At 45.8% G+C, this 21,772-nt stretch overlaps 1 protein-coding gene across 1 annotated transcript in view; it reads left to right on the forward strand.

Annotated features, from left to right (window-relative positions):
- Window positions 1-1,603: 1,603 nt before the first annotated feature.
- VMP1 (vacuole membrane protein 1) overlaps window positions 1,604-21,772 on the forward strand; it is a 56,166-nt gene continuing 35,997 nt past the window's right edge. Inside the window, exons 1-5 of the mRNA XM_029961340.1 lie at window positions 1,604-1,723; window positions 5,871-5,972; window positions 8,346-8,481; window positions 10,716-10,806; window positions 12,586-12,696. Of these exons, the coding sequence (XP_029817200.1) occupies window positions 5,897-5,972; window positions 8,346-8,481; window positions 10,716-10,806; window positions 12,586-12,696 (414 nt within the window). The 5' untranslated portion in view covers window positions 1,604-1,723; window positions 5,871-5,896. The remainder of the gene's footprint in view (window positions 1,724-5,870; window positions 5,973-8,345; window positions 8,482-10,715; window positions 10,807-12,585; window positions 12,697-21,772) is intronic.

A 21,772-nucleotide genomic window follows, 5' to 3' on the forward strand; every position in this document is an offset into this window, starting at 1 on the left:
CCCTGAGGACAAAGGGCACAGCCTTGAAGCTGTTCCAACACTGAGCTTTTCGTGTCCCTGTTCCAGGGTGAAATACAGCACTGAAACCCCCACACCTTGCTGGGTTTGGTGCTGCCCTGACCAGAGGACCCCAGGAGACAGCAGGATGTTATTAGTGAGGCAGGCAGTTGTTCAGTGTATTTAAACTGATTAAAAGAATGTTCTCCCCTCTCACAGGGCTCAGAATCAGCCTCTGTGAGCCTTGTCTGGGCAGTGTGTCCTCACCAGGGCAGGTGGAGTGTGTGAAATCTCAGTTGGTTCCACTTAGAGGCTGTTGATGTCCGTGAAAAGCAGGACTTGTTGTCTCAGGAGCTCATTTCAGGCACTGTGTTCTGTGAGCTTTGTCAAGTGCTCCTGGTCATCCCCTTTCATCTGTGCTGTGCTCCCTCTTCCAGGAGCAGCACTCTGGACATAATGGCTGGGCAGGTTCAGGCAGCCACTTGTGAGGAAACTGTCTCCCAGCACTTTCAAAAGAGGATGAAGGCAAAGTTCCTGCCAAATCTGCACTGGCTGGAAGAGTCAGGTGGTGATTCTTAGGGCTGGGTTTATGTTTTAACTCTTTTTTTCTTTCCTAGTCAAACTTTAGCAGGCCTGTTTTGTGCAGGGTGTGTGTTGACAATTCCTGGGACCTTTCTTCCCTCTGTGTCCCTGGAAGCACAGGGAGGATGACAGGAGGCAGCTTGACTTCACCTCCAGAGCTCAGGATGCATCTGAGGGCCGAGACAAACCCCTGGGCACTGTCTGGGCATGGATGCCTGAACAGCCCTCTGGAATTAAGGATGTGAATTATACTGTGTTTAGTCACCTGAATATTAAGTTACAGCCTGTCTTCCAGTGCTCTGTGGCTTCTCTCTCCAAAGCCTTTTTCTCTGCCCATCCCAGTCTTTCCAAGCCATCAGTTTTGGTGAAAGGGGTGCTGGGGCACAGTGAGATCCCCACAAAAACCCAAACAATGTGTATTTTTAATTTCCTACCATCTTTCAGGACAGTTTAATATATGTGGCCTTAGTGGCAGGGACAGAACTTTCAGTAACCTCAAAAGAAATTCCGTGGCATCCCTGAAACTCAGGTTACAACAATATTAAATGAGTCCTTCCTAAAACGTGTCCCAAAGTCTTTTTTGGGGGGGAAAAAAAATGGAAATTTTAATTCTAAATTGTAAGAGGATTCTTTTGAAATAGTATTTGGGTAGGAATTGGAAAATAGGTCTGGTGTACAGAGGCATAACCCACAAAATGGAAACCTGTGGTCTTTAACTGAATTACTTTTCCTTTGAGGGATTAAACTATTTTAGTTAGAAAAAACATTTTGAGTATGGGAATAAATGCACTCCTATCAAAATAACCCATTATAGCTAAATCTGTGGGGATTTGGACCATCTTTGAGATGTGCCCTAATTTATTTTAATTGAATGCTTCCCAGAGGTGTTAAAGGACTGGGGGGGGGGGGGAATCAAGCAGTTACTTTTTTTATTTCCTGCTGCCTTTAGGAAAGTTATTAACCTCCAAGAGAGGGGCTGTGTCAGTTGTGTCACATGATGGACAAGTGTTATCTTGCTCTGCAGGGACAGGAGGGCTGGAAGAGGAGCCTCTTCGGGCTCGAGAGCCGCAGAGCTGAGCACGGAGGTGGCTGTTCCACTGCCTCTGGATCCTGGGGAAGGACTGGAGAGGGACAGAGCTGAAGGGTAGGTAATGTTTCACTTCAAAGCTGATCCCATCCTTTACCTAAACGTGCTCATGTGCCAGGCAGCCTTTGACTTTGGAGGGAAGGTGCTCTCCAAACTTAATTTATTCCCGTTTGCATCGTGGCCCTGTAGAGCATTTGATGGCTGAAACAAAACCCTGGCACAGGTTACCACTGTCTAGTTTAGTGCAGCTCCTTCCCTGCCTGCAAAGGCTGGGCTTTAATCTTTTGTTCTTGTGTAACTGAAGAATGGTGATGTAGAGAAGGAAGAAGGAAGGGTTATCAGAAAAGTTGAGGAGAAAGAAGCAGCAGGATTGGAGCATTTGGCTTAAAATGCAAGGAATGGCACGAGACTGGGAGTGGGTGCTGTTGAGGTGGCTGGGACCAAACAGCAGCAAAATGCTCCAAGCTGTAGCTCTGGTTGTACCAGCTGTGAGACCAGTGACTGTGATGGAGATGAGAGTCAGGGCTCCAGGACCTCTTTAGCAAAAAGAATGAGTGATTCAAACAATGTCTGGGAAAGCAGTGGGATCATTAAAACAGCCTCCTTGTTGTTCCAGCACGTTGGAGAAGAGTCCTCCAAAAGCCTTAGTGCAGAGCAAGAGGCCACATTCTGCTCCTCCAAGTGAGAGTGCAAACACCCAAGTGCCTCATCCAAAACTGTTCCTTTTTGCACGAGTGCACCCAACACTTGGGTGCTGCCTCAGCCTCCCCAGAGCTTCAGAGAAGAGACTTTTGTCCCTTTCTCTGGTTGCAGAGAGCAGATACTGCAGTGCCTGATTTTGTTGTGTTCTCCTGCTCTGAGAGCTTGTCTTGCTTTGTCTCACTTATGCTGAGAAGTGCCAGTCACAGTTACCATAAACCCTTCTTGTTGACCCATTCCCATTTCTGACTGGCAATAATTGTCTTTTTTATACTTCCTGGTTTGGGTTTCACTGGAGCTGAGTGCTGCATTGTGGGCTCTTTGTGCAGCCCTACAAAGCAGTTCTTGTGTGAGCACAGCTCTAACAAATGATCTAAGCCACCCTGCTACAAAAACTGGTCACAGTTGTTTTTCCTCTCTCTTTTAAATAGTTTATTTTTGTGTTTGCTGGTAACTACTCCATGCAGTTGGCAAACTTATTTTTAGGGATGGACTCTTGTCTTTTTTTCAGTCAGCAAGTGAAGTTCTGTTTAGCAGCTGGGATTTAATTTCCTGTGGTGAGCTCTCATGGATTGGGTGTAGATTTGGGAATATGGGCTCAGTTAATGAAGGGTGACTCCATTTTGGGGCAGACTCCCATTCCAGTTAATCCCTGTGGGGAGGAATTAGTGCAGGACTAGTGACTCCAACAGGCATCAATCAGCACAGCAGATCAGGAGCCCTGAGCTTGCTGGATGTGCCTCCTCCAGCCCCTTGTGCTAAGATGATTTAAGTATAATTAGACCTGGGTAAACCAGGAAGTGATTCCTAAAACCAGGAAAGGTTTGCTCTCTGAGTTGCCACGTGATAGGTGTCCAATTCTCCCAAGTGAGCTGGATTTTTAAACAGGAATTTTTAGAGCTTCTCTGCAGGGTGGGTGAACCTGGAGGCCTCCTTCCCAAGTATTCCCCCTGCACAAGTGTGGAAGGGGATTATTTCTCTGCTTTACTGTAAATGTTGACTTGTGTGCTTGAGGAGGTGTTATGCAAAGCTAATCCTGGATTAGTGCCCTGCCAAGCAGGCAGGGGAGGAGTGGCTCTGGGAGTGGAGCTCCTGAAAGCTGTCACACCTCTGGAACAACACCTGAGACCCCCAGGCATGGAGGAATTCCATGGATTTCAGTGGGATTTGTGTTGTGCACAGCCTGGCTTTCAGCATCAGGTGTGGAGAGCAGTTTGCATTCCAGTCTGTGAACTTCCTTGGAATGTGATGAAGCTGAGAGCAGAGACCAAACCAACCGAGACTTGAACTTTGAAGGCTGGATTTGCACCTGGAAAAAAAAAAGATGGATTTCAAAATGAGGAACCTGTGGCTCCCACTGAAGTTTTTGTTGCCTTTTTTTTTTTTTTTTTAATGTTTGCTCTATTTAAGTCAACAAAATGTGACTGAAGTTCCCTAAACCAGAACACTCTTTTTTTTTTTTTTTGTGTGTGGCTGTGTGCACATCTCTGGATGGTTTTTGCTTCCTGTGGACATCAGGGTTTGTATCTGTGGGGGTCCATTCCCAATATTCCCCTCTGCAGTCGGAGCTTTGTGTGTGCAAATGTGTGTGATGCCTGTGTGTGATGCACAATGTGGATATATAAGCTTATATTGCATATTTTCTTAAATAGATATTTAAATATATAGCAAAGGTAAGCACAAGTAAGTGCAGTCAGTAGAAATAAAACACTCCCCCATCTCCAGGGACTCGTGTCCTGGTGGAATGAGGGGGTGGCTGAACATTTGATCCTTATACTGCCATCCTCAGCTGAGTGCTGGGGTAACTCCCCTGACTTGCAGAGTGCCAGGCTGCCCTGAAGTGACCCGAGGAGAGGGAGAGGATCAAATTCCCTGGAATTTGACAGTCAGTTGGGAGCAATCCCTGGGTTGCAGGTGATTGCAGTGATGCTGTAGAGCTCCCACTGCAGCAGGTCATTCCTCTTGTCCTTGGCTGACTGTGGAGCCCTTGGCATTTTTCACGAGCAGGCTTTTTTATTACTGTGTTTTATTGCTTTTTTTAATAACTGTTTTATTAATTTTCTCGGTGGTTTGGGTATTCTGGGGCTCCAGTTGCAGTGAATAAAAACTAACATGCCTGAGATTAGTTTCTGCTGGCTGGTTTAACTAGGCAGAGCTCTGTTTCTGCACATTTCATGTCAGGAGGAGGTGTTGGAGGAAGAACTCCTTGGGACCTTGATGCTTTTGACTACTGACTTTTAACTAAAAACCCCTTTAATAATCACATTCTATCTATGTGTACTACAAGTAATGCACAAGGCTTGTACCTGTCTGGAAGAACATCTGTCTAAAACTGACTTGTGAAACCCTGGAAATATTAAATGCAGTGTCTGAAGTCTTTGAACATTTTATTTTAAAATGTGACAAAATTATTGCAGTCTGAATCAAGGGGGTGATCTCACTCCTGTTTACCAAACCTGAGTTGCTGCCTGGCCCTTGAGCCCAGCATAAATCAAAGGGGAAGTATTTCTTCTGCAGAAGTTTAATTTCCTCCACTGGACAGTTTTATATAACCTGTCATTTTAATGTTGCACTGCTATTCTTTCCAACAAAAGCAGCATATCAAAAACTGTAAATCACGTTTGCTTACAGGGAGAAATGCAGTGCAGATAAGATGCTTTAGCTTTGGGGGACCCTCTTTTCCAAAATAAAATTCCAGACCCTGTTTTAAGATTCAAGGGAGGGTTTTTAAAGCAAGGAGTCCAACTGGCCACTCTCTGTGTGTTTGATTGCATAAGAATTGTCAGCACTTCAGGTCTGAGGTGGGTTGTTTTTTTTTTTGAGGAGGAAAAAAAAAAAAAAGAAGCTCTTGCAACATTCTGGTTTGTGTTGGCTTTTAGTTCTTGCACTATTTACTCTCCTGGATAAGGGAAACCACAGCTGTTCTGTTGGGTTTTTAGGGCTGAGCCAGCAGAGAGAATGGACATTTTCACAAGGGCCTCCCCTCACACAGCTCTTGTCCTCTGAAGAGTTTGCCTTTTCTGGTTTCCAGAGATCAGACTGTGCAGAAGAGGAGCTGCAGCTCTGTATCTTAGTTACCAGCTGAGGGTTGAGCTTTTCAGGCTGGGAGGTTTTTGAGCTCTCCTTGCACACCTGGAGCTCAGTGCCAGGGTGAGAACCATCCGAAGCACCTCTCCGAGGGCTGGAGTGAGGTCTGTGGGAAGCTCTGCTGCTCCTGGAGCCCAAACAGTGGGTTGGGTCATGGAAGGGATTGTTAGGGAGCTTTTGTGGGGTTGTTACAAGTGAGGGAGTTTTGTCATTTGAGTGAAAAATTTAGAATTCCGTAGGTGGGAATGTTTGAATCTCTGTCATTGTGGGAACTGAATCACGTTCTCCTGTTCGGTGGTGTAATGCAGGGTAGCTGGGATTTGGGTTGGGAGAACTGCTGGATCCTTTGACTGTGGAGTTCATGGAGCCTTCCTAACCAAAAGCAGCCACTGTGCTCTTTGCTTTCCCCCTGCCTTAGATCCCCAGCCGTGAGTGATCTATGAGATGGCAGAGAATGGCACAGACTGTGACCAGAGACGCACAGCAATGAGCAAAGAGCAGCACAATGGCAACTTCACAGGTAGGTGGGGGCTCACCTGGGGTGCTCAACTGGGCACTTGGGGGTCTAAAATGAACATAACATTGAAAAGGAATCGATGTGGGTGCACTTTGCTGGGCCCTGAGCAACCTGATCTTGTGAGTGGCACGAGGAGGTTGGAATGAGATGGGCTTTGAGGTCCCTCCCAACCCAAACCAGTCCGGGATTCTGGGATTCAGTGACTTCATCCCCCTATAATGTGAAGGGCCTCAAGGCCTGAATCAATCTTGGGAGCCTCAGTCATCTCTAAGCCTCAAGTCTGCAGGATTTATGCGTTGTAAAGCCATGGAATAGTTTTATGCTTCCATTTTTCCATTTATATTCCCATCCCCATTTCCCTGACGCTCTTTTCTCCTCCCAGAGTTGTCGTTCTGTAGTTCAGCCACATTTCAACCCTGTAAAGCTGCCTTGGGTACCAACAGGGGCTGCACCAGGGCTGAGCTAAAAACTTAAACTCTGTTGGCAGAAGTCAGGCTTTGTACAGCCCCACCCTTTGGCACTGAAAAGTCAGGACTTGGTCATAAAAATCTGCTTTATTCTGGGAGAAATCCAGTTATTACTCTCCCAATTTCTAGCTCTTCTGTTGAAATTCAGCTTCTCTGTAATTTATTGGGTTTCCATGATGAATGACCAACAAAACAGTTTTAACTGCTTCCCCTCCTGCCTTGCCTCTTGTTTTTCCTGCTGGTGTGCCTGGAGTGGCCTGGGGTTAACGTTTGGAACTCATGAAAAATAACCCAAAGACGTTTTATTGAAGAGCTTTGTGTCACTGAGTGATCCGTGCTGGGTAGGAGAGCATGGAAATTATAATCATCTCGGTTTGTTTCCTGTCATCCTTCGGATGTGCCAGCTCCATATTAATTAAGTTTTGTAATCAAGTGATTTCTCAAGTTGTGTGCAGTCTTACCCCATTGTCTTTTATGACCTTTACCAAAAACAAGGTCGTAAAAAACAAGGTTGGAGCGTTTTTATTGCACACACTGAGAGAAAAAGCAGAGAATTGAAATTCATGGGGCAATGAATGCAGCAGAATTTAAATATTAATTGTGTGTGTGTGTGTGCAAGGAACAAATCAAAACCTTTTTTACTTAAAGGCTTAGATCATTCTGTAACTCTGAGGGAATGTGGGTGTTATCCAGGATTTGCCATTGTAGGATTTCTGTTAGTTCACCTAAAGCAGCTGATTTTTTTGGGGGAACACAAACTGGAATGGGCTGTGTGACTAACAAGGTGTGCAATTCCTGTGCAAATATCTGATAAGGCAGCATGTTCCAGTTCCTGGGATAAGACTGAAATGATCCATCTTGGCTGACAGTGTGCTGGGGATTCAGGTTAGATTAATATTTTAAATGCAACAGCTTTTTCCAAGTCTTAAAATGTCTGAACATTACAGTGCAAAACAGAACACGTGTGTTTTGACTGTGTAGTAAGGGATGCTTAAACAAGTTTGGTGTCTGTTTGGATACAAGGGTTACTTTTGTGTATTTTTCCCATTGTTCAGTGGTATTTTTTCCTCTTCTCTCAGAATTCCTTTTCTTTAAAAGTTGAAGAATTATTACTGCTTTTAACCTGCCGACCTTTGAACAAGCCATTCTGATCCAAGAAATAGCTGAGGTTTGGGGGTTTTATTCAACTTGTTTTAAGCACAAAATAACACTTTCATTAGAAGAACCTTTCTCCTGTACTTTGTTTGGCAGAGCTGTGTTGAGCTCTGTTACAACCAAATCAGTAAAACCAGCTGCATGTGTAGTGTCAGTGCAAGGAATATATATATAAATATAAATATAAAAGCAGGTCCTTTCCATGGGAGCACCTTGGGAGAAGCTGAAGAGTGTGCCCAGGCTTCCCTGAGGGTCCTGCCTGGGAGGCAGGTGCTGTTATCCAGTTACAGGGAGGCTGCAGTGGATGCAGAGCCGTGTAATTCAATCCAGCTCCGTCGGAGAACTCCGGAATAGCTCCCTTGGAAGAGAACCCTCTCAAAAGTTCAGGGTGAAACGTGTTCTCTGCAGTGCTAAAGTCACATTTGACCTGCTGGTTTTAACTCCTAGTGCAGGAAGGGCTCCTGGAGATGCCAGACCTTTGGCACCCTGAGCTAAGTTAGATTTCTGAAGCGTTGTCACCTACAGGGAGGAACAAACCACCCTGTTCCCTGTGCTGGACATTCCCCAGGCACTCAGAGCAAATGCTTTGTGAGAGTGGAAAAGATGGCTGAGAGCTCACATTAACTTCCTAACAAGTTAAAAAAAAAAATCAATATATTTTTGGGTGGGGTAGAACCTGAACTGCAAACCTGTGCTTTTACTGATTTATTTATTTATTTATTTTTATTTCTTTTTGTCTTTTTTCCCCTTGCAGATTCCTCTGTGTTGAGTGAACGGAAGCGAAGGGAGCGGGAGGAGAGGCTGAACATTGTTCTGTGGAAACAACCGCTTGTTACCTTGCAGTATTTTTGCCTGGAAACTCTAATAAACTTGAAGGAATGGACCATAAAGTAAAGATCATTTCTTTAACTTCTACTAAGCATTCTGGGGAAACCCATGCTCTGATTCAGTAGGTCATTCTAACATCTCACTTTCCCTCGTGATTCACAGCTTGAAAATTCTTTTTTTTTTTTCCAGAAAACATGTGTATTTTTGTCCCTTAAAGGTGGCTTTGGAACACACCACACTTGTAGCTGTGCACTCAGACCTCGTGCCCAAGTTACATAAATGCAGTGAGGTGGCCATGGGAGAAAACTGCAAACTTTATTATTCCAATTTGAAGGAGTGGGACAGTGTTTAGGGATCCTTGAGGCAAGAGTTACTGTACTTGTGGCTGCAGTGTTAAATACTGACCTATTAATGTAGGTGTTGGTGTCACTGAATGATCTCAAACAGCTCAGCCAGGGCAGGGGTCAGGCTTAGGTTGAACTTGCTCTGATGTTTATGGTGCTGCAAAGAGGACTTTGCTTCTCTGTGGGTCCTTTCCCGGCAGGAAATGATTTATTGAAGCACTTTCCCCGAGTGTTATTTTCACACTGGATAAAATTGGCTTTTATTCCAGTGAGAGAATCTGTGAGGAGCAGTCCTACCATTCCCTGCTAGTGCTGAAATGCAGAGCTGGTTCTTAGGGCACCAGGCTCAGGGGTTTAGGTGCCAAAACACAAGGACAGTGCCAGGAGCAGCAGCCACGCAGTGCCTGTGTTGGTGACTGGGCTCTGCTGTGTTTGGGATTGAGTTTACAAACATTTTCCCAGTGAGAAGGCAGGATCTGATCCCCCCCTTGGGTGATTCCAGCTGTGGGGCTGCTCCTCTGCACAGCGAGCTCAGGCAGGTGCTGGAGGTTGTGCTCAAACCTCTGGGCTGGGTTTGAGGTGCTCATACATCAGATTCACCCAGAGAAACTCCTGCTTTCCTTTTTCTTTGGAAATTATTTGTATGAAAAAGCCCAGGTTTATGTAGTGCAGTCTTAATCCCCTTTTACACCCCCCAGAAAATCTCCTTATTTCCCTCTGTGCATTCTTTCAGCTACCGTGAGTTGTCCCTGAGAACTGTTTTATTGGGTCTGACATCAACCATTTCTGACAACCCCCAAGCTTTTATTTAAACCCAGCAGAAATAACATTTGAGGATTTATTTTAAGACCTCAAATCTTATTTGGCTTCCTAGACATCAGATTCTGTTACAGGCAGCACTTGCCTCCTCTGCTGAGCAGCACAGTGGTGTTGTCTTTACAGAAAATAACCCTGACTATTATAAGCTATTAAGTTGAGACCTCAGATTGACTCTTAATGATCTCCTGTGTTCCATTGCATAAATTGTGACTTAAATGGCAATCACTTGAAAATCCAATTGTCATACTAATGCAAGCAGCACTAACTTTAATTTTAAAATAATTTGAGTGCTTTTTTTCAGTTTGCTTAATATGAAACATTTGTGACTGTTTTCCTGTGTTGTCTCATATTTCTGTCTTTCCCTGTCTGATTAGATAAGTTATGTTCACAGTTTGCTGTTATAGTCTGAGAAGGTTAAGTGATACTGGCTCTTGCTTTTTTAGATATCATTAGTGACAATGTAATAGAAAATAATCAATGTATTTGCTAATATTCTGTGCATGGCCACATAAACACCAAGCAGAAAACCTAAGTAAAACCAAACAGGCTCAAAAGTGATTTGGTAGCAAATTACACTGGAAAACATTTTCTCCCTTTACTGCAGGAGCTTCATAATTAACTAAACGTATTTATGAAACTTGGAGCTGCTAAGAGATAATAATTTCAATAGATCAGGGGAACCAAACTAATGTAAAGGGGTGTTCCTCTGTCCCTGTGGTTGTGCCCCCAGCACAGCTGGGAATTGCCCTTGGGAATCCCCCCGGCCCCTCCTGGCCCAGGACCTGCTTTGCCACTGCTCGGGGCCTGTGTCTGACTCTTGGCTGCAGAGGCTGAATTGTTTTCACTTTGTGTTTGTCTGCAGACAGTTACTTTGTTTTTCTTTCTTTAAAAACACCAAACTATGCGCGGCTGAACTTTGATCTCGCTCCACGGCCAAGCGGAGATTCCTCCCCAAAGAGTAAAAGGCTCCCCAGATATTTTCCTGGGGGGTTTATTGCTTTCATGATGGCAAACTTCTCATTGCCATCATCCCTGCTGACTGCACCCAGGCAGAGCCAGTCTCCAGGGACAGCTGAGTTGCTTTGAAGTGCATGGTCAGGATGACAAACCCTAACTGCCCATTTGTCTTTAAGATTGTGGCACCGGCGGAGCATCTTGGTGTGTGTTTTACTGGCACTGGCCACGCTCACAGCCACCTATTACATCGAGGGAGCTCATCAGCAGGTAGGAAACTTCCAAGCTGCTTTCCTGGGTGACTAATGCTCCTTCTCCCTGAAGGGGATCTTGGTGGAATTATGATGTGCCTTTGGAACTGCTCGCTGAGGGTTTGTCTCCCGTGTCGTGACTGCGTGCGGATGAGTTGTGGCTCAGGGAGGATGAGCTGCATGGTTTGGTCTGTTCTGTTGGATCTGTGGGTGTTCCACCTCTCGTCTGCTCTGAGTAAGGACACCTCAGATGCTGAGCACTCCTTCACATCTGCTGGGAACAAGTGGTGGGAGCTCTTGAGGGATGACGTTAAACTGAGTCATGGTAGAACTTGGCGGTTCCCAAGAAATTGTTTCTTCTGTTCCTATGGAAGGGTCTCCTGACCAGTTAGGATAGGCATATTTGGAGGTATAAAATGGCTTCATGGTTCAGATCTGGTTCTGTGATGCTTTTCATGCCCCCATTAATTTCAAATGGTTGTTTAAAATCTTTTTTGAGCGAACGCAAAGGCTTTTGCGTCACTGGAAGTGTAAGGCATTGCTCAAGCATAAGGTGATGGTGGTGTCTGCACCTTTCCCCTCCCCATAGCTCTTTGAGGGTCAGATTTGCCCTTTTAAACCCATTTCCTTGGGCAACTGAGCCATCTTCCCAGCTCTGAAGTGAGCAGGGTCCCAGTTTGAGAGAACCTGCTTCCTTGCATGGTGGTGTGTCACAGGCTGCCTGAGGGACAGGCAGGTCGGGAACAGGACTCCTGGCTTCCCAGGGTGGCTCTGGGAATCACAGAATCGTAGAATAACAGAATCATTTAGGTTGGAAAAGACCTCCAGAATCATCAAGTCCAGTGCCATATCCCCAAGTGCCTTTGGAGCTCTCCTGGGGGTGGGAATTCCTGACCACCCTTTCAGTCAGGCAGTGAGATGAGATGTTTGAGCCCATCCCATTCGTGCTCACTCAGTCCCAGCTCGAGACCTGAGCACTTCCAGGCAGAGCAGGTTGGGAGATGGTAAATCAGTGGCCTATTCCTGATGGAAAATAAATCCAAGCCTGTCCAGCCAGAACTCTCTGCTCTGGTGGTCTCAGTCATGTTCACTTGGCATTTTCAGGATGGTTTTGCACCCTGGCAGGTCAGAGCCTGGATAAGACTGGTGTAAACTTCCCCTTGGTGCTGTTGGTCTGTGGATGGTGTAAAATGGGTATATATAAAATATAAAAAATATACAGTTGTCTCTTCTGGGGGCTGTGATGCAGACAAGCTCATGGCCTGGCTCATCCTCCTGGTGCTGCTCTCGTGGCAGTGAGAGGGAGCTGCTGCTTCCCTTTGCTCCAGTGTATCCAACTGGACTTTTGATGCCCAGAATTTGCAGTGACTTTCCCATATCCCCTCATCTATGTGTGCAGCACACAACCAACCTTTACATCTTTTCTTAAAAGCACCAAACCTGCTACTCACTGGTCCAAGATGAAACATTCCACAGACTAACTGGGAGTGCAGATAATTTTATTCCTTTATTTAATCAGGCTGTCTGCTCATTGTCTGGGGCTTGCTGCTCACCACTCACACCTAGTTTTCCTGTTCTGGATTTCAGCCTCCTACCATTGAACCTGAATTTTCATCAGTCTCCCTGGAAACTTGCTGATTCCCAGATGTGGGGGCTTTTCCATGTCTGTGCTGTAACTGGAACAAATTTTCAGCTGTTATCACCCAGATAAATGTCTGTGTTAGTTTGTAAGTTTGATTTTCTCCCTTGGAGATATTATAATTGGCTTTTTTTTTCTCTTTTGTGACTCCTTTTTCAGTATGTGAGGTATATGGAGAAGAAGTTCTTCTGGTGTGCCTACTGGGTAGGACTGGGCATTCTGTCCTCTGTTGGCCTTGGAACAGGTCTCCACACCTTTCTGCTCTATTTGGTAAGGATATTTCCACACTGTGTTCTTTCTGAATTGAGTATTTTAATGATTATATATTTTAAAACACGTGAATAAATAAATATTCTGTAAGTCCTGAACGTGAAGTACTTCTAAAGGAAAATAAGCACTCAGTGTAATGTCTCTGGGCTCTAGTGAATGCTGGTCATGTTCTGTACTGTGCCACCTGGTTTTGTAGTTTTTAAGCTCTGTGTTTATTGATCTGGAGATATTAGCCTGCTGTTTAATCCTCGCTTTGAAACACTGAGTCAAAATCTGCAAGCTCTGGCCTTTTAATTCCCTGATTTAAATGAAGTGTTTTCTAGTGTGTGCAGCTCAAATATTTCCATGTCAAGTTTTTCAGCCTATTTAAATGATCATTTTTCTAACTGAAGCCACTGAAATAGGCAGCTGGTTTAAAGTTTGGTCTCTGTTAATTTTGCTTTGAAAATAATGGGAAGAAAAATGTTTTTCTATGAAGATAAAGTAACTTCTGAAAATTTGTATGATGTTGTTTATCTCAGCTCAGCTAAGAAAGTCAGGGAAATGTTTGGGTGTGTTTTGCTTTTGGCCATTGGATTAGTTCCTGGTTTATGAAACCACTGTCCTGGATTTAAGAAAAAGATTCATGGCCACAAAATAATTAAAACCAGTTTATGCAGCAAATGTCATCTTGTATTTGGAACAATTACAGATGTTTACTTTCCGAGCTGCTTTAATCATTAACAATAACACAGAAAACACTACAAGAAACAAGAAACTCCTGCTTTTCCCCACAGCAGGGCAGTGCCTGGAATATGGGATGGCATCTGCAGGAGCCTCAGACTTAGTCTTGGTGTAGCTTCTGTCCTAAAGACTGTGGGGGCAGAAAGCACAGGGAAAGGACCTTTCTTTGCCTCTGCGTTTGAAAATCCACGTGTTTAAATAATTCTAAATTACTTCCATTTGGGAAAATTAAATTCCATAATATATCACTTCCATTGTCCTGTGGGGGGGGTGAGTGAGCCTCGTGGATGTGTTTAGGCCATGACCTGAGCTGACACTGAAGTAACTTATACAGAAATATGTAGAAAATACAACTTCTCTGTGGTCTTATCAGTCGAATTTATGAGGGGTGTTTAGCAGGTGAACAGCCTTCCAGAGATTACTGGGAAAGAAACTGAGTTTACTATTGTCAGGGAAGGTGTTTATTTGGAATAGGAGAGGGAATGTTTCACTTAGCTTTGTGAGGAGGGGGGGAAACAGAAGGAATAGCTCGCACTGAATAATTACAAGGTGTTTATAGAATAAAACGTGCTAAAAATGTGCCATCAACATCTAAGGTGTGACACTGCAGGAGGAATCCTGGTGCATTAACACTCTCTGGGCACTGGAGGCCTGTCAGCACCTCAGGGTTTGCACCTCGGTGCAACCCAGGAGGTTGTTGCCACTAGATGGCAGAGGGGGTGTGTAAGAACAGAAGTCCAGGGCCTTAAAAACCGTGTTCGGTGCCTGAACTCGGAATATTCCTGTCACTGCAGCTCTGTGTACCTGGGATATGTTCTCTCCTCCCAATACACTGCTCGGTATCTCCTTGCTCGGAGCTGGGGGAGAGGGAACACGAGGTATTAAATGTGAGGCTGCTGCTGCAACTTCCAGGGGGAAAAGTATTTCAGGGTGATATTCTGGATTTAACCCTTCTAGAAACAAAGCAATTAGGAGCTTTCAAAGGGAGGGACTCTGAGCTGTTTTACTTTGTTGTTTATACATCAGTTCCCTCTGAAAGGAGAGATCTGGCAGGTTAAGTGTGGAACTCACCACATTAACTTTTGCATTATTGTCTCTCTATTTTTCATGTTCTGTATAATTTAATTGCATTCCTTCATTATGCTAAAACTTCTACTGACTCAAAGAAGTGAGAAGTTACAAAACAGCAAACCCACCCCTGCTCTAGTGCCTGGATTTGCTGGCAGTAGAGAACAGAGTCAGTAAGTGTTTTCAAATTGCCTTTAATTAATTGCTCATTTTAAAGCTGGATGTACAGGGAGATTGTTGGGAATGCAATTACATGCTGGGAGAACAATGCCCTTGGGCCCACCCATGTGCTGCTGAGCTCGTGTGGAGTCTTGCAGCCTTGTCTTGTGCCATGAAGGGCACATTTAGGAATTGATGGCATGTGGGCACCTGCTCAGGCTCCTCCAGCCGTCCCACAGGTGCATCTGGATTCAATACACCCCTCCAGTTACTGTATCTGGGATTTCCATATCAAACTGGTCCCCAGCCCAGCCTGGGCAGGTCACAGGAGTGGTTATGCAAGAGCTGCAGCATATGAATGACTCTCATGTTTGCTTTCCCTGGCCTGCTTAGCTGTTTTTCCAGTGTTGAAAACCTTCATTTGTCTGGATTCTTCAGAGCATCTCTCACCAGCTGCTCCCTGGAGCCACATGTGCTCCAGTGCCAGGAGAGATCCCGGGCTCAGCTGAGGAAAGAGCACTTGGAAGCAGTTTGCTTAATGTAGAATTTACAGTTTGAAGCAGCCTCAGTGTGGGAGGGGTGTTTCTGCCCCAGATTCATTTTGGTTCACATCTGATTTGTGTTTTTTTTTTCTGCTCACCAGTCCTTTCTCCAAACATCCCTGTGAGAGGGACAGCTCAGTTCTGTGTGTTTGATAACAGGCTTTTTCCTGCTGCTTCTGCGATTCAGGAACTTTCTGTATGTTACAAAGAGCCTGAACATTGTCTGTGATGCTGGTTCCTAGTTTAATGCTGCTCCCTTAGTTGTAGCCAGCACTAAATGTAGGATTTGACATGGCTTTTTGGGAAGCAGTCCTCGTGCTGCACTTGGCACCGAGCTGAGGGCTGGCACGGAGCAGATCAGGGAAGCAGGCCACTCTTCCAAGAATCCTTCTCACTCTGACACTTTCAAAACAAGTCTGCTGGCTTCTTTTCCTCAAGTCCATTAAAGGTTTTTCACAATTCTTTAAAAACAGCCCTTAAAAATAGTGATCATGATGTGGTTCTGTAGGAAATAAAACTATTATGATTGATGACTCTAAATACTGTTTTTAGCAGCGCATGCACAGCCCTTTCCTCAGTCTTGAGATGTTTTCTCTCCTCTTAGTGGTATATGAAAATATGAGCTGCATGAATCACCTCATCACCAACAGAGGATGACTGAGGGGAGCTCGTCAGGAATTTCTGGTGTCTGTACATCTCGGAGAGGTGGATGATGACGGGATGAGGTGGCGGTGCCGGGGGCTCCGGAGCAGGGACAGGAGGTGGAGTGCTGGGCTGGGATCGTGGGCCATGGCCATCCCTTCTCAGTGCTCTGCCTGTGCTTTGGTTTCACTTCAGCTCTGGGAAGTGGATTGTGAAAGATGTGGCCGAGGCAAAATGAGCTCAGAGCGAGTGGTTATCGCTCAGTCCCATCCCCTCTGTGTGTGGATGTTCCAGCCTGGGACGGGATGAATGGAAGCGAATTCCTCACCGGTCAAGAGCGCAGAGCGAGCTCTGGCTCTTGGATTGTTTGTGTTTTTGGTCCTTAAATGTGGATCTTTGCTGCTCCAGAGCCAAGTGGGGCAATGCTGCAGGGGTTTGTGCCGTGGCAGGGCCGTGGGTGAGCAAACAGGAAACTGGAGGGACAACGGGAATGGTTCGTGTGCCGAGGCCCCCACAGCTGGAACACGAGGCTTTGTCACTAAAAGCCACTACTTCTTACTGGGGTGGGAGAGAGCACAGCAAAGGTTTCAGAACAGAAATGTGCCCTGAAGGAGCAGTGAGTCAGAAAGGCACTGGCCTTACAGAGCTGGGTTTAGCTGGGCCTCAGGCCTCGGTGTCTCACTTTCCTTCTGAATCGGTTCCGGGTTTGGCCTTGAGGGGTCACATTCTGGCCTCAAAAGTTGTCGTTTGCAGCTGAAACGAGTCGTGTTTTGGCCCTGCCCAAACTGGTTTAGGTTAGAATTTGAAGATTTAAACTCCAGACACTTGTGCAATAATGAATCCATTATCCTGGGGGGAAAAAAAATTGTTTTGGTGTAAATAATTATAAGAAAAACAAACCCACACAAATAAACTGTTTCCTGCCAGGACTACTTAAAAAGTTTTTCAAATCAAACTTAGTTCCTTTTAGTTCTCTGGTTCCAGGAGCTGAGCTTGTAAGGACTCTCATGATAAAATTACTTAAGTCCCTCTAAAAAGAAAAGCTCACAAAGCAGGGTTTGCTCCACTTCTATGAAGTGGACAGAATAATTTGGAAATCCACAGAAATTCCTCTCATTTTTTTTCCTCTATTTACTTGTGACTTTAATACAGGAGTATTTTCATAGAGATTATCAGCTTCAGGAGAGGTTTTGCTCTTTCCATGTGGACCATTCCAAACTGCTGTAACCCAGAAAAACCAGAGGGTTCTGTGTGTAAAGGAAAAAGTGAGAAACAAAAGCTGAGCTGCCTCAGCCAGGTGGGAGGTGCAGCACTGCTCCCCCTTCCCAGCCCTGAATTCTTTGTGTGAAGTGAGGTGTTCATTCCCAGTCCTTCCTGCTCTCCAATTCACATGGCAGCTTGCAAGCCTAAAACAAAGGAAATAAGTGGTTTGGTCTAATATCTGTGCTCAGATTACTGCTATTGAACTGCTCAGGCAGTGGAGAGAAAAATACATGGAGGGTGCAGAAAGACAGAAATGAAGTCCAAAATAAGTTGAAATGGAGCCTGTTTGTGTGGGGGTTGTTTGTGACTCTTAATCTGTCAGTTGTTTCCTTTGTGCCTTTCCTTCCTCCAGCTGTTCTAAGCTTTCTACAATGAACTGAAATATCCTGGAATACTTGAATCAAGATATAAGTTTAAAAAAAAAGTCACTTTTGCTGGCTCTCTCGACAGGAACTCCTGCTTGCAGCTCACCTGGGCTTGGAACTGCAGCACTGGTATTAATAATGCACTGCTGGACTGGAGGGGTCTGGGGAACTAAACTGGACACTCACTGCTGCTGGATTAGTTGTGTGACCTGGGTGTCTCTTAAACCTTCTGGTGGCTTGCTTGCACTTTAAAAATCTGAGCTGAAAAGTGGCATTTTCAAGGAGTAAAATGTTGATGTAGAGTCTTGGTCCCTCTCAGTGCTCCCGTGGATGTGTCAGACACCCGAGATACCTGCAGAGAGTAAAACCAGCACTGCTGGTTTAGGTCAGGCTTTGCAAAAACAGCCCTTGTGAGTGGTGCAGCTCAGTCTGGGAGATGAGCTGAGCCCTGAACCTTAACAGGAGCTGAAGCTGAGGGTGGTTTAGGTTCTGTGGGCACAAGCCAAGCAGATATGGCCAGTTGTGGGCTCAGCTCAGGGACTGTTTAGCAGCTGGAAGCAAAAACCTCCCCCAGTGCCCCTCTGAGAACTGCCAGAGCTCGTGACTCAGAGCCCGACTGGGGTGACTGGGAGGTCCATAAACGGCTTCCAGGGCATAGGGCAGAGTCTGGAGGGCTTATCTAAAGCTGGAACTGTGGCAAAACACAGCTCATGTGAGGTGTCTCTGTCTGCACAGGCAGAGCTGCCCTGGACTTCTCGGATGGCCACAAAATACTGATGTCACAGTAATATTTAAGCTGTGCTGAGCCAGCTGTAGTGACCTGAACTTGCACAGGCTGAGGAGGCAGGAGGATAGTGGAGGAGTTAATTAGGATGGTGGTTGCAGCCTTTTCTTCCTCCTGAAGGTTGATGGACTTTACCTTTGAGGTGCTGACGCCGTGTTTTCCTTATCTGCTCCCCACTTCCTCCTGCCGGTTCTGTGTCTCACATCTCTGCCAGGAGGGCACATTGTGTTTTCTCCCCATTTGCTGCCTTGGAGTTTCTGCTTTTTTTTTTTTTTTTAATGCACAGCCTGAACTTTATCCTTATTTGTGTCACTACTTCCTTGAGCAGGTTGGACATAACGATAATTATGCAAAGCGACCTCTAATTGGAGACATTAAAGCCAGTCATCACTGGCAGTGTCAGTTTGAATGGATGTTGTGATTATTCCTCAGAGCTAGTAAGCTGGGTGGCTGGGGAAGGGCAAGGAGAGAATACTGACAGATTATTTTTGTTTGCTGTCAGCACCAGAGAGTAAACTTGGATTCCTCCAGTTGTGCCTTGCCCTGCACGGGTCTCTCTGCTCCTACAGAAAGCAGCGTGGGCACAGCCTTACAAAGCATCTGCTTTTCATGTTCTCCCCAGAGCAGCACCGTGGCCCTGGTGAGCAGACAGTGGCACCACGTGCCTGCTCCCCCTGCTTCTTGTCCACTCATTTTCAGAGCTTGTGGCTGCCGGGTTGGAATTTCCACCAGCTCTGCGCTGTGGGGCAAGGCCTGGCTGAAGGGGGAATAGAAACCAACAGCCACGTGGTGGTAAAATTAATCCACGGCTTGAAATGGTTGTGTTGGTCTGGTACAGCCAGCCCTGAGCACTCGGTGGGGTCTGTGGCACTCGAGGATGCTCCAGGTACGGGATCCTTCGCCCGCCTCCAGCCAGCCCCACATACCAGACATCAGAGAAAATCATGAGACATTTTAATCTCCCGACACAGCCAGACAGACTGGATGGACATATTTACCAGCCACCTCCAGACCAAGCTTTTCCCTCTTAATCACCCAGCAGATTTCTTTGTGGGTAGTCGTGCGCTGCCGTCGGAGATAAACCCGAGGCTGGGCCGTGCTGTGACTTTGTGGAGAGGTGTAATGACTTCATGGATAAGAATGGGATGAGTCGTGGCCTGGGGCAGCACTCTCAGGATGTTTCCCATGAGAAGCAAGCTTTTGTTTTTCCAATATATCTTAATCAAATATAGCATGACATGTTCCCCCCCTGTGGAAGGGCTGAGTCTTGAACCCAGTGTGAAAAGCAGAGGAAAACAGATTTTTAGTGCATTAAGTTCAGCAAGGAGTTCAGTGTCATATTTTTCTTGCTGGCAGACATATCACTTTTCTTTGAGAAATGTTGCTAAATTAAAGCCAGTCTAAAATTACATCTTCCTCCAAAATAAAAGGTTAAAATTAGATGTAGTTGTTCTTGTGCAGGCTGTGAAAGGGGCATGTGAGAAACCAACACTTGATACGGGGCTTGTTTAGAGCTTTAATTGACTTCCCAGTCTGGGTGCACAGAATGATTAATAATGTGAAAATATGATTCATTTTTAATTGGATATTCAGCCACTTTTCCTTATGGTAAAGACTTTCTGTTGTAAGAATTACAGAGATCAGCATGTTTTGAAGGATTGCAGCTCCTGATTTTTTTCACATGTGGCTGTGCCTTCTCCTTCTACTTCTGCGGATGAATTTCCAGGCCTAATTTATAGATGAAAAGATTATACCTTCTAGAAATTTCATAAAAGAGCATTTAAAGTAACGTATTTCTGAGGATTAGCTGTGTCATTCTGACTTGGGTGCCTTCAATCACTGGAACAAGACTCCTTTGAAGGCCCGTGAGTTCAAGAGTTCGAGGTTACCTTCTCGGGGCTGTGCCGTGAGGGATCTCCAAACTCCCCTCAACTGCTCTTGCTAAAAAACAGATTTATGTTGAGTTCATCTTCACGACCAGATCTTGTCTGGTTGGATTTGTAAATTGTACAGATATTTCTAACACATCACATTCCAGCCTGACCACAGGCTCCTTCTGGTCGTCAGCAGTGGCGAGCGAATGTTTCTCACCCGAGTCAGCAGAATGTTTCTCAATCTCTTCCCTGTTAGCCCCTTGTTAGTGCAATATAAAATGAAAAAAAGTCATTGGGAGAGGGTGAGGGAAAGGCAGATGGCATTCAGGACTTTACATGCCTTGGATTTCAGGGACTCTTCCTGGTTTGGCGAGGAGCTCGTCAGTGAAATCACCCGGGCTTGGTGTTTGTTCTCTGCCCTGATGGGGTTTGAGGGAGTTTGGTTTGAGGGAGTTCTGCAAATGCCCTTTTCAAAGGCAGAGCTACAGGGAGAGCCCAAAGGGAAACATCTTAGAGGATTTCCCAAGTGTTCAAACAAACTGAGAGGTGAAACCCTGCAGCCCTGCAGGGAGGAGGAGGAGAGGGTGAAGGAGGCGTTATTTGTGAGGAGGATTAAAAACCTGTATGGGAATTAATCCCTCTGCACAGGGAGGAGTGCAGAGAAAACAGGAGAGGATACTGTCAGGGGTTTTCCAGAGGTGGCACCTGGAGCCCATTGGAGGTTGGTTCCCTGTTCCCCTCAGAGTTAAACCAGTGCTGCTGTTACACCTCAAGCAAAGTGGCACCTCCGTTCTGGAACACCCCTCGACCCTCCCGCGCTCCTCCGCCCGCCCTGTGCCTGCCCAGCCAGCCATTGTTTGGGGGTTCCTGGTAACCAGGGCTTTGGGGAAGTCTCCTGCTCCCTGGGAGCTGAGCTGGAACAGAAGCAGATGTTGGGATGTTGCTCTGAGCCGTGGGATGGTGTCCATGTGACCCCTGGGACGGAGGGGAGGGCATGGGTTGTTCTGCTTCCCTTCGGCTCGGGGTCCAACACCCCACACTTCATCGCTCCCAGTGAACCTCTGGGGCTTTGTTTCTCATTCCAGTCAAAATGTGGCTTCTGTGGGTTCCATAACTCCAACTTTTTTCCATTATAGGACTGTTTACATTGCACTGGAAGAATTATGGCCCGTTGGCGGAGGCTTCAGGTGGCTCCTTGGCCATTTACAGCTGTTTGGGGAAATGCCTTTTTTTTCCATTGGCTGCTTCTTGTGAAATTTTTCCCCTCTGCAGACATTTGTTGAGACTGGGAGAGCTCTCCACAGGAGGGGTTTGGGGCCATTAAGCCATTTCCAGGATGATGGGAGAAGCTGCTCAGGGCAAGCAGCTCGTGCAGCAGCTCCAGTTGGGCATTTTTGTGTTGCTCTTCTGAGATTTTGGGATCTGCTTTACCCTCCCTGAGTGCACTGTGGGATGAAATGCTGGTAATGGCACCACCAAAACCTTACAAGGAGTGGGGGCCTTGCTATAATTGTGATTAAATTTGTCCTTTTTTTACAATTCTAAAACTGAAACTCAGAGTCCCCTCCCAGCTGGCTGGAGTCACGCTGTGTTGTGGGGTGTCTCCCAGATTTTGTGGAACTGAAAGCCACATTTCTTGATTCCCACCCTGGCTCT

The sequence above is a fragment of the Manacus vitellinus genome, unplaced genomic scaffold (genome assembly GCF_001715985.3).
Source record: "Manacus vitellinus isolate BGI_N305 unplaced genomic scaffold, ASM171598v3 scaffold_32_pilon, whole genome shotgun sequence".
Lineage (NCBI taxonomy): Eukaryota > Metazoa > Chordata > Aves > Passeriformes > Pipridae > Manacus > Manacus vitellinus.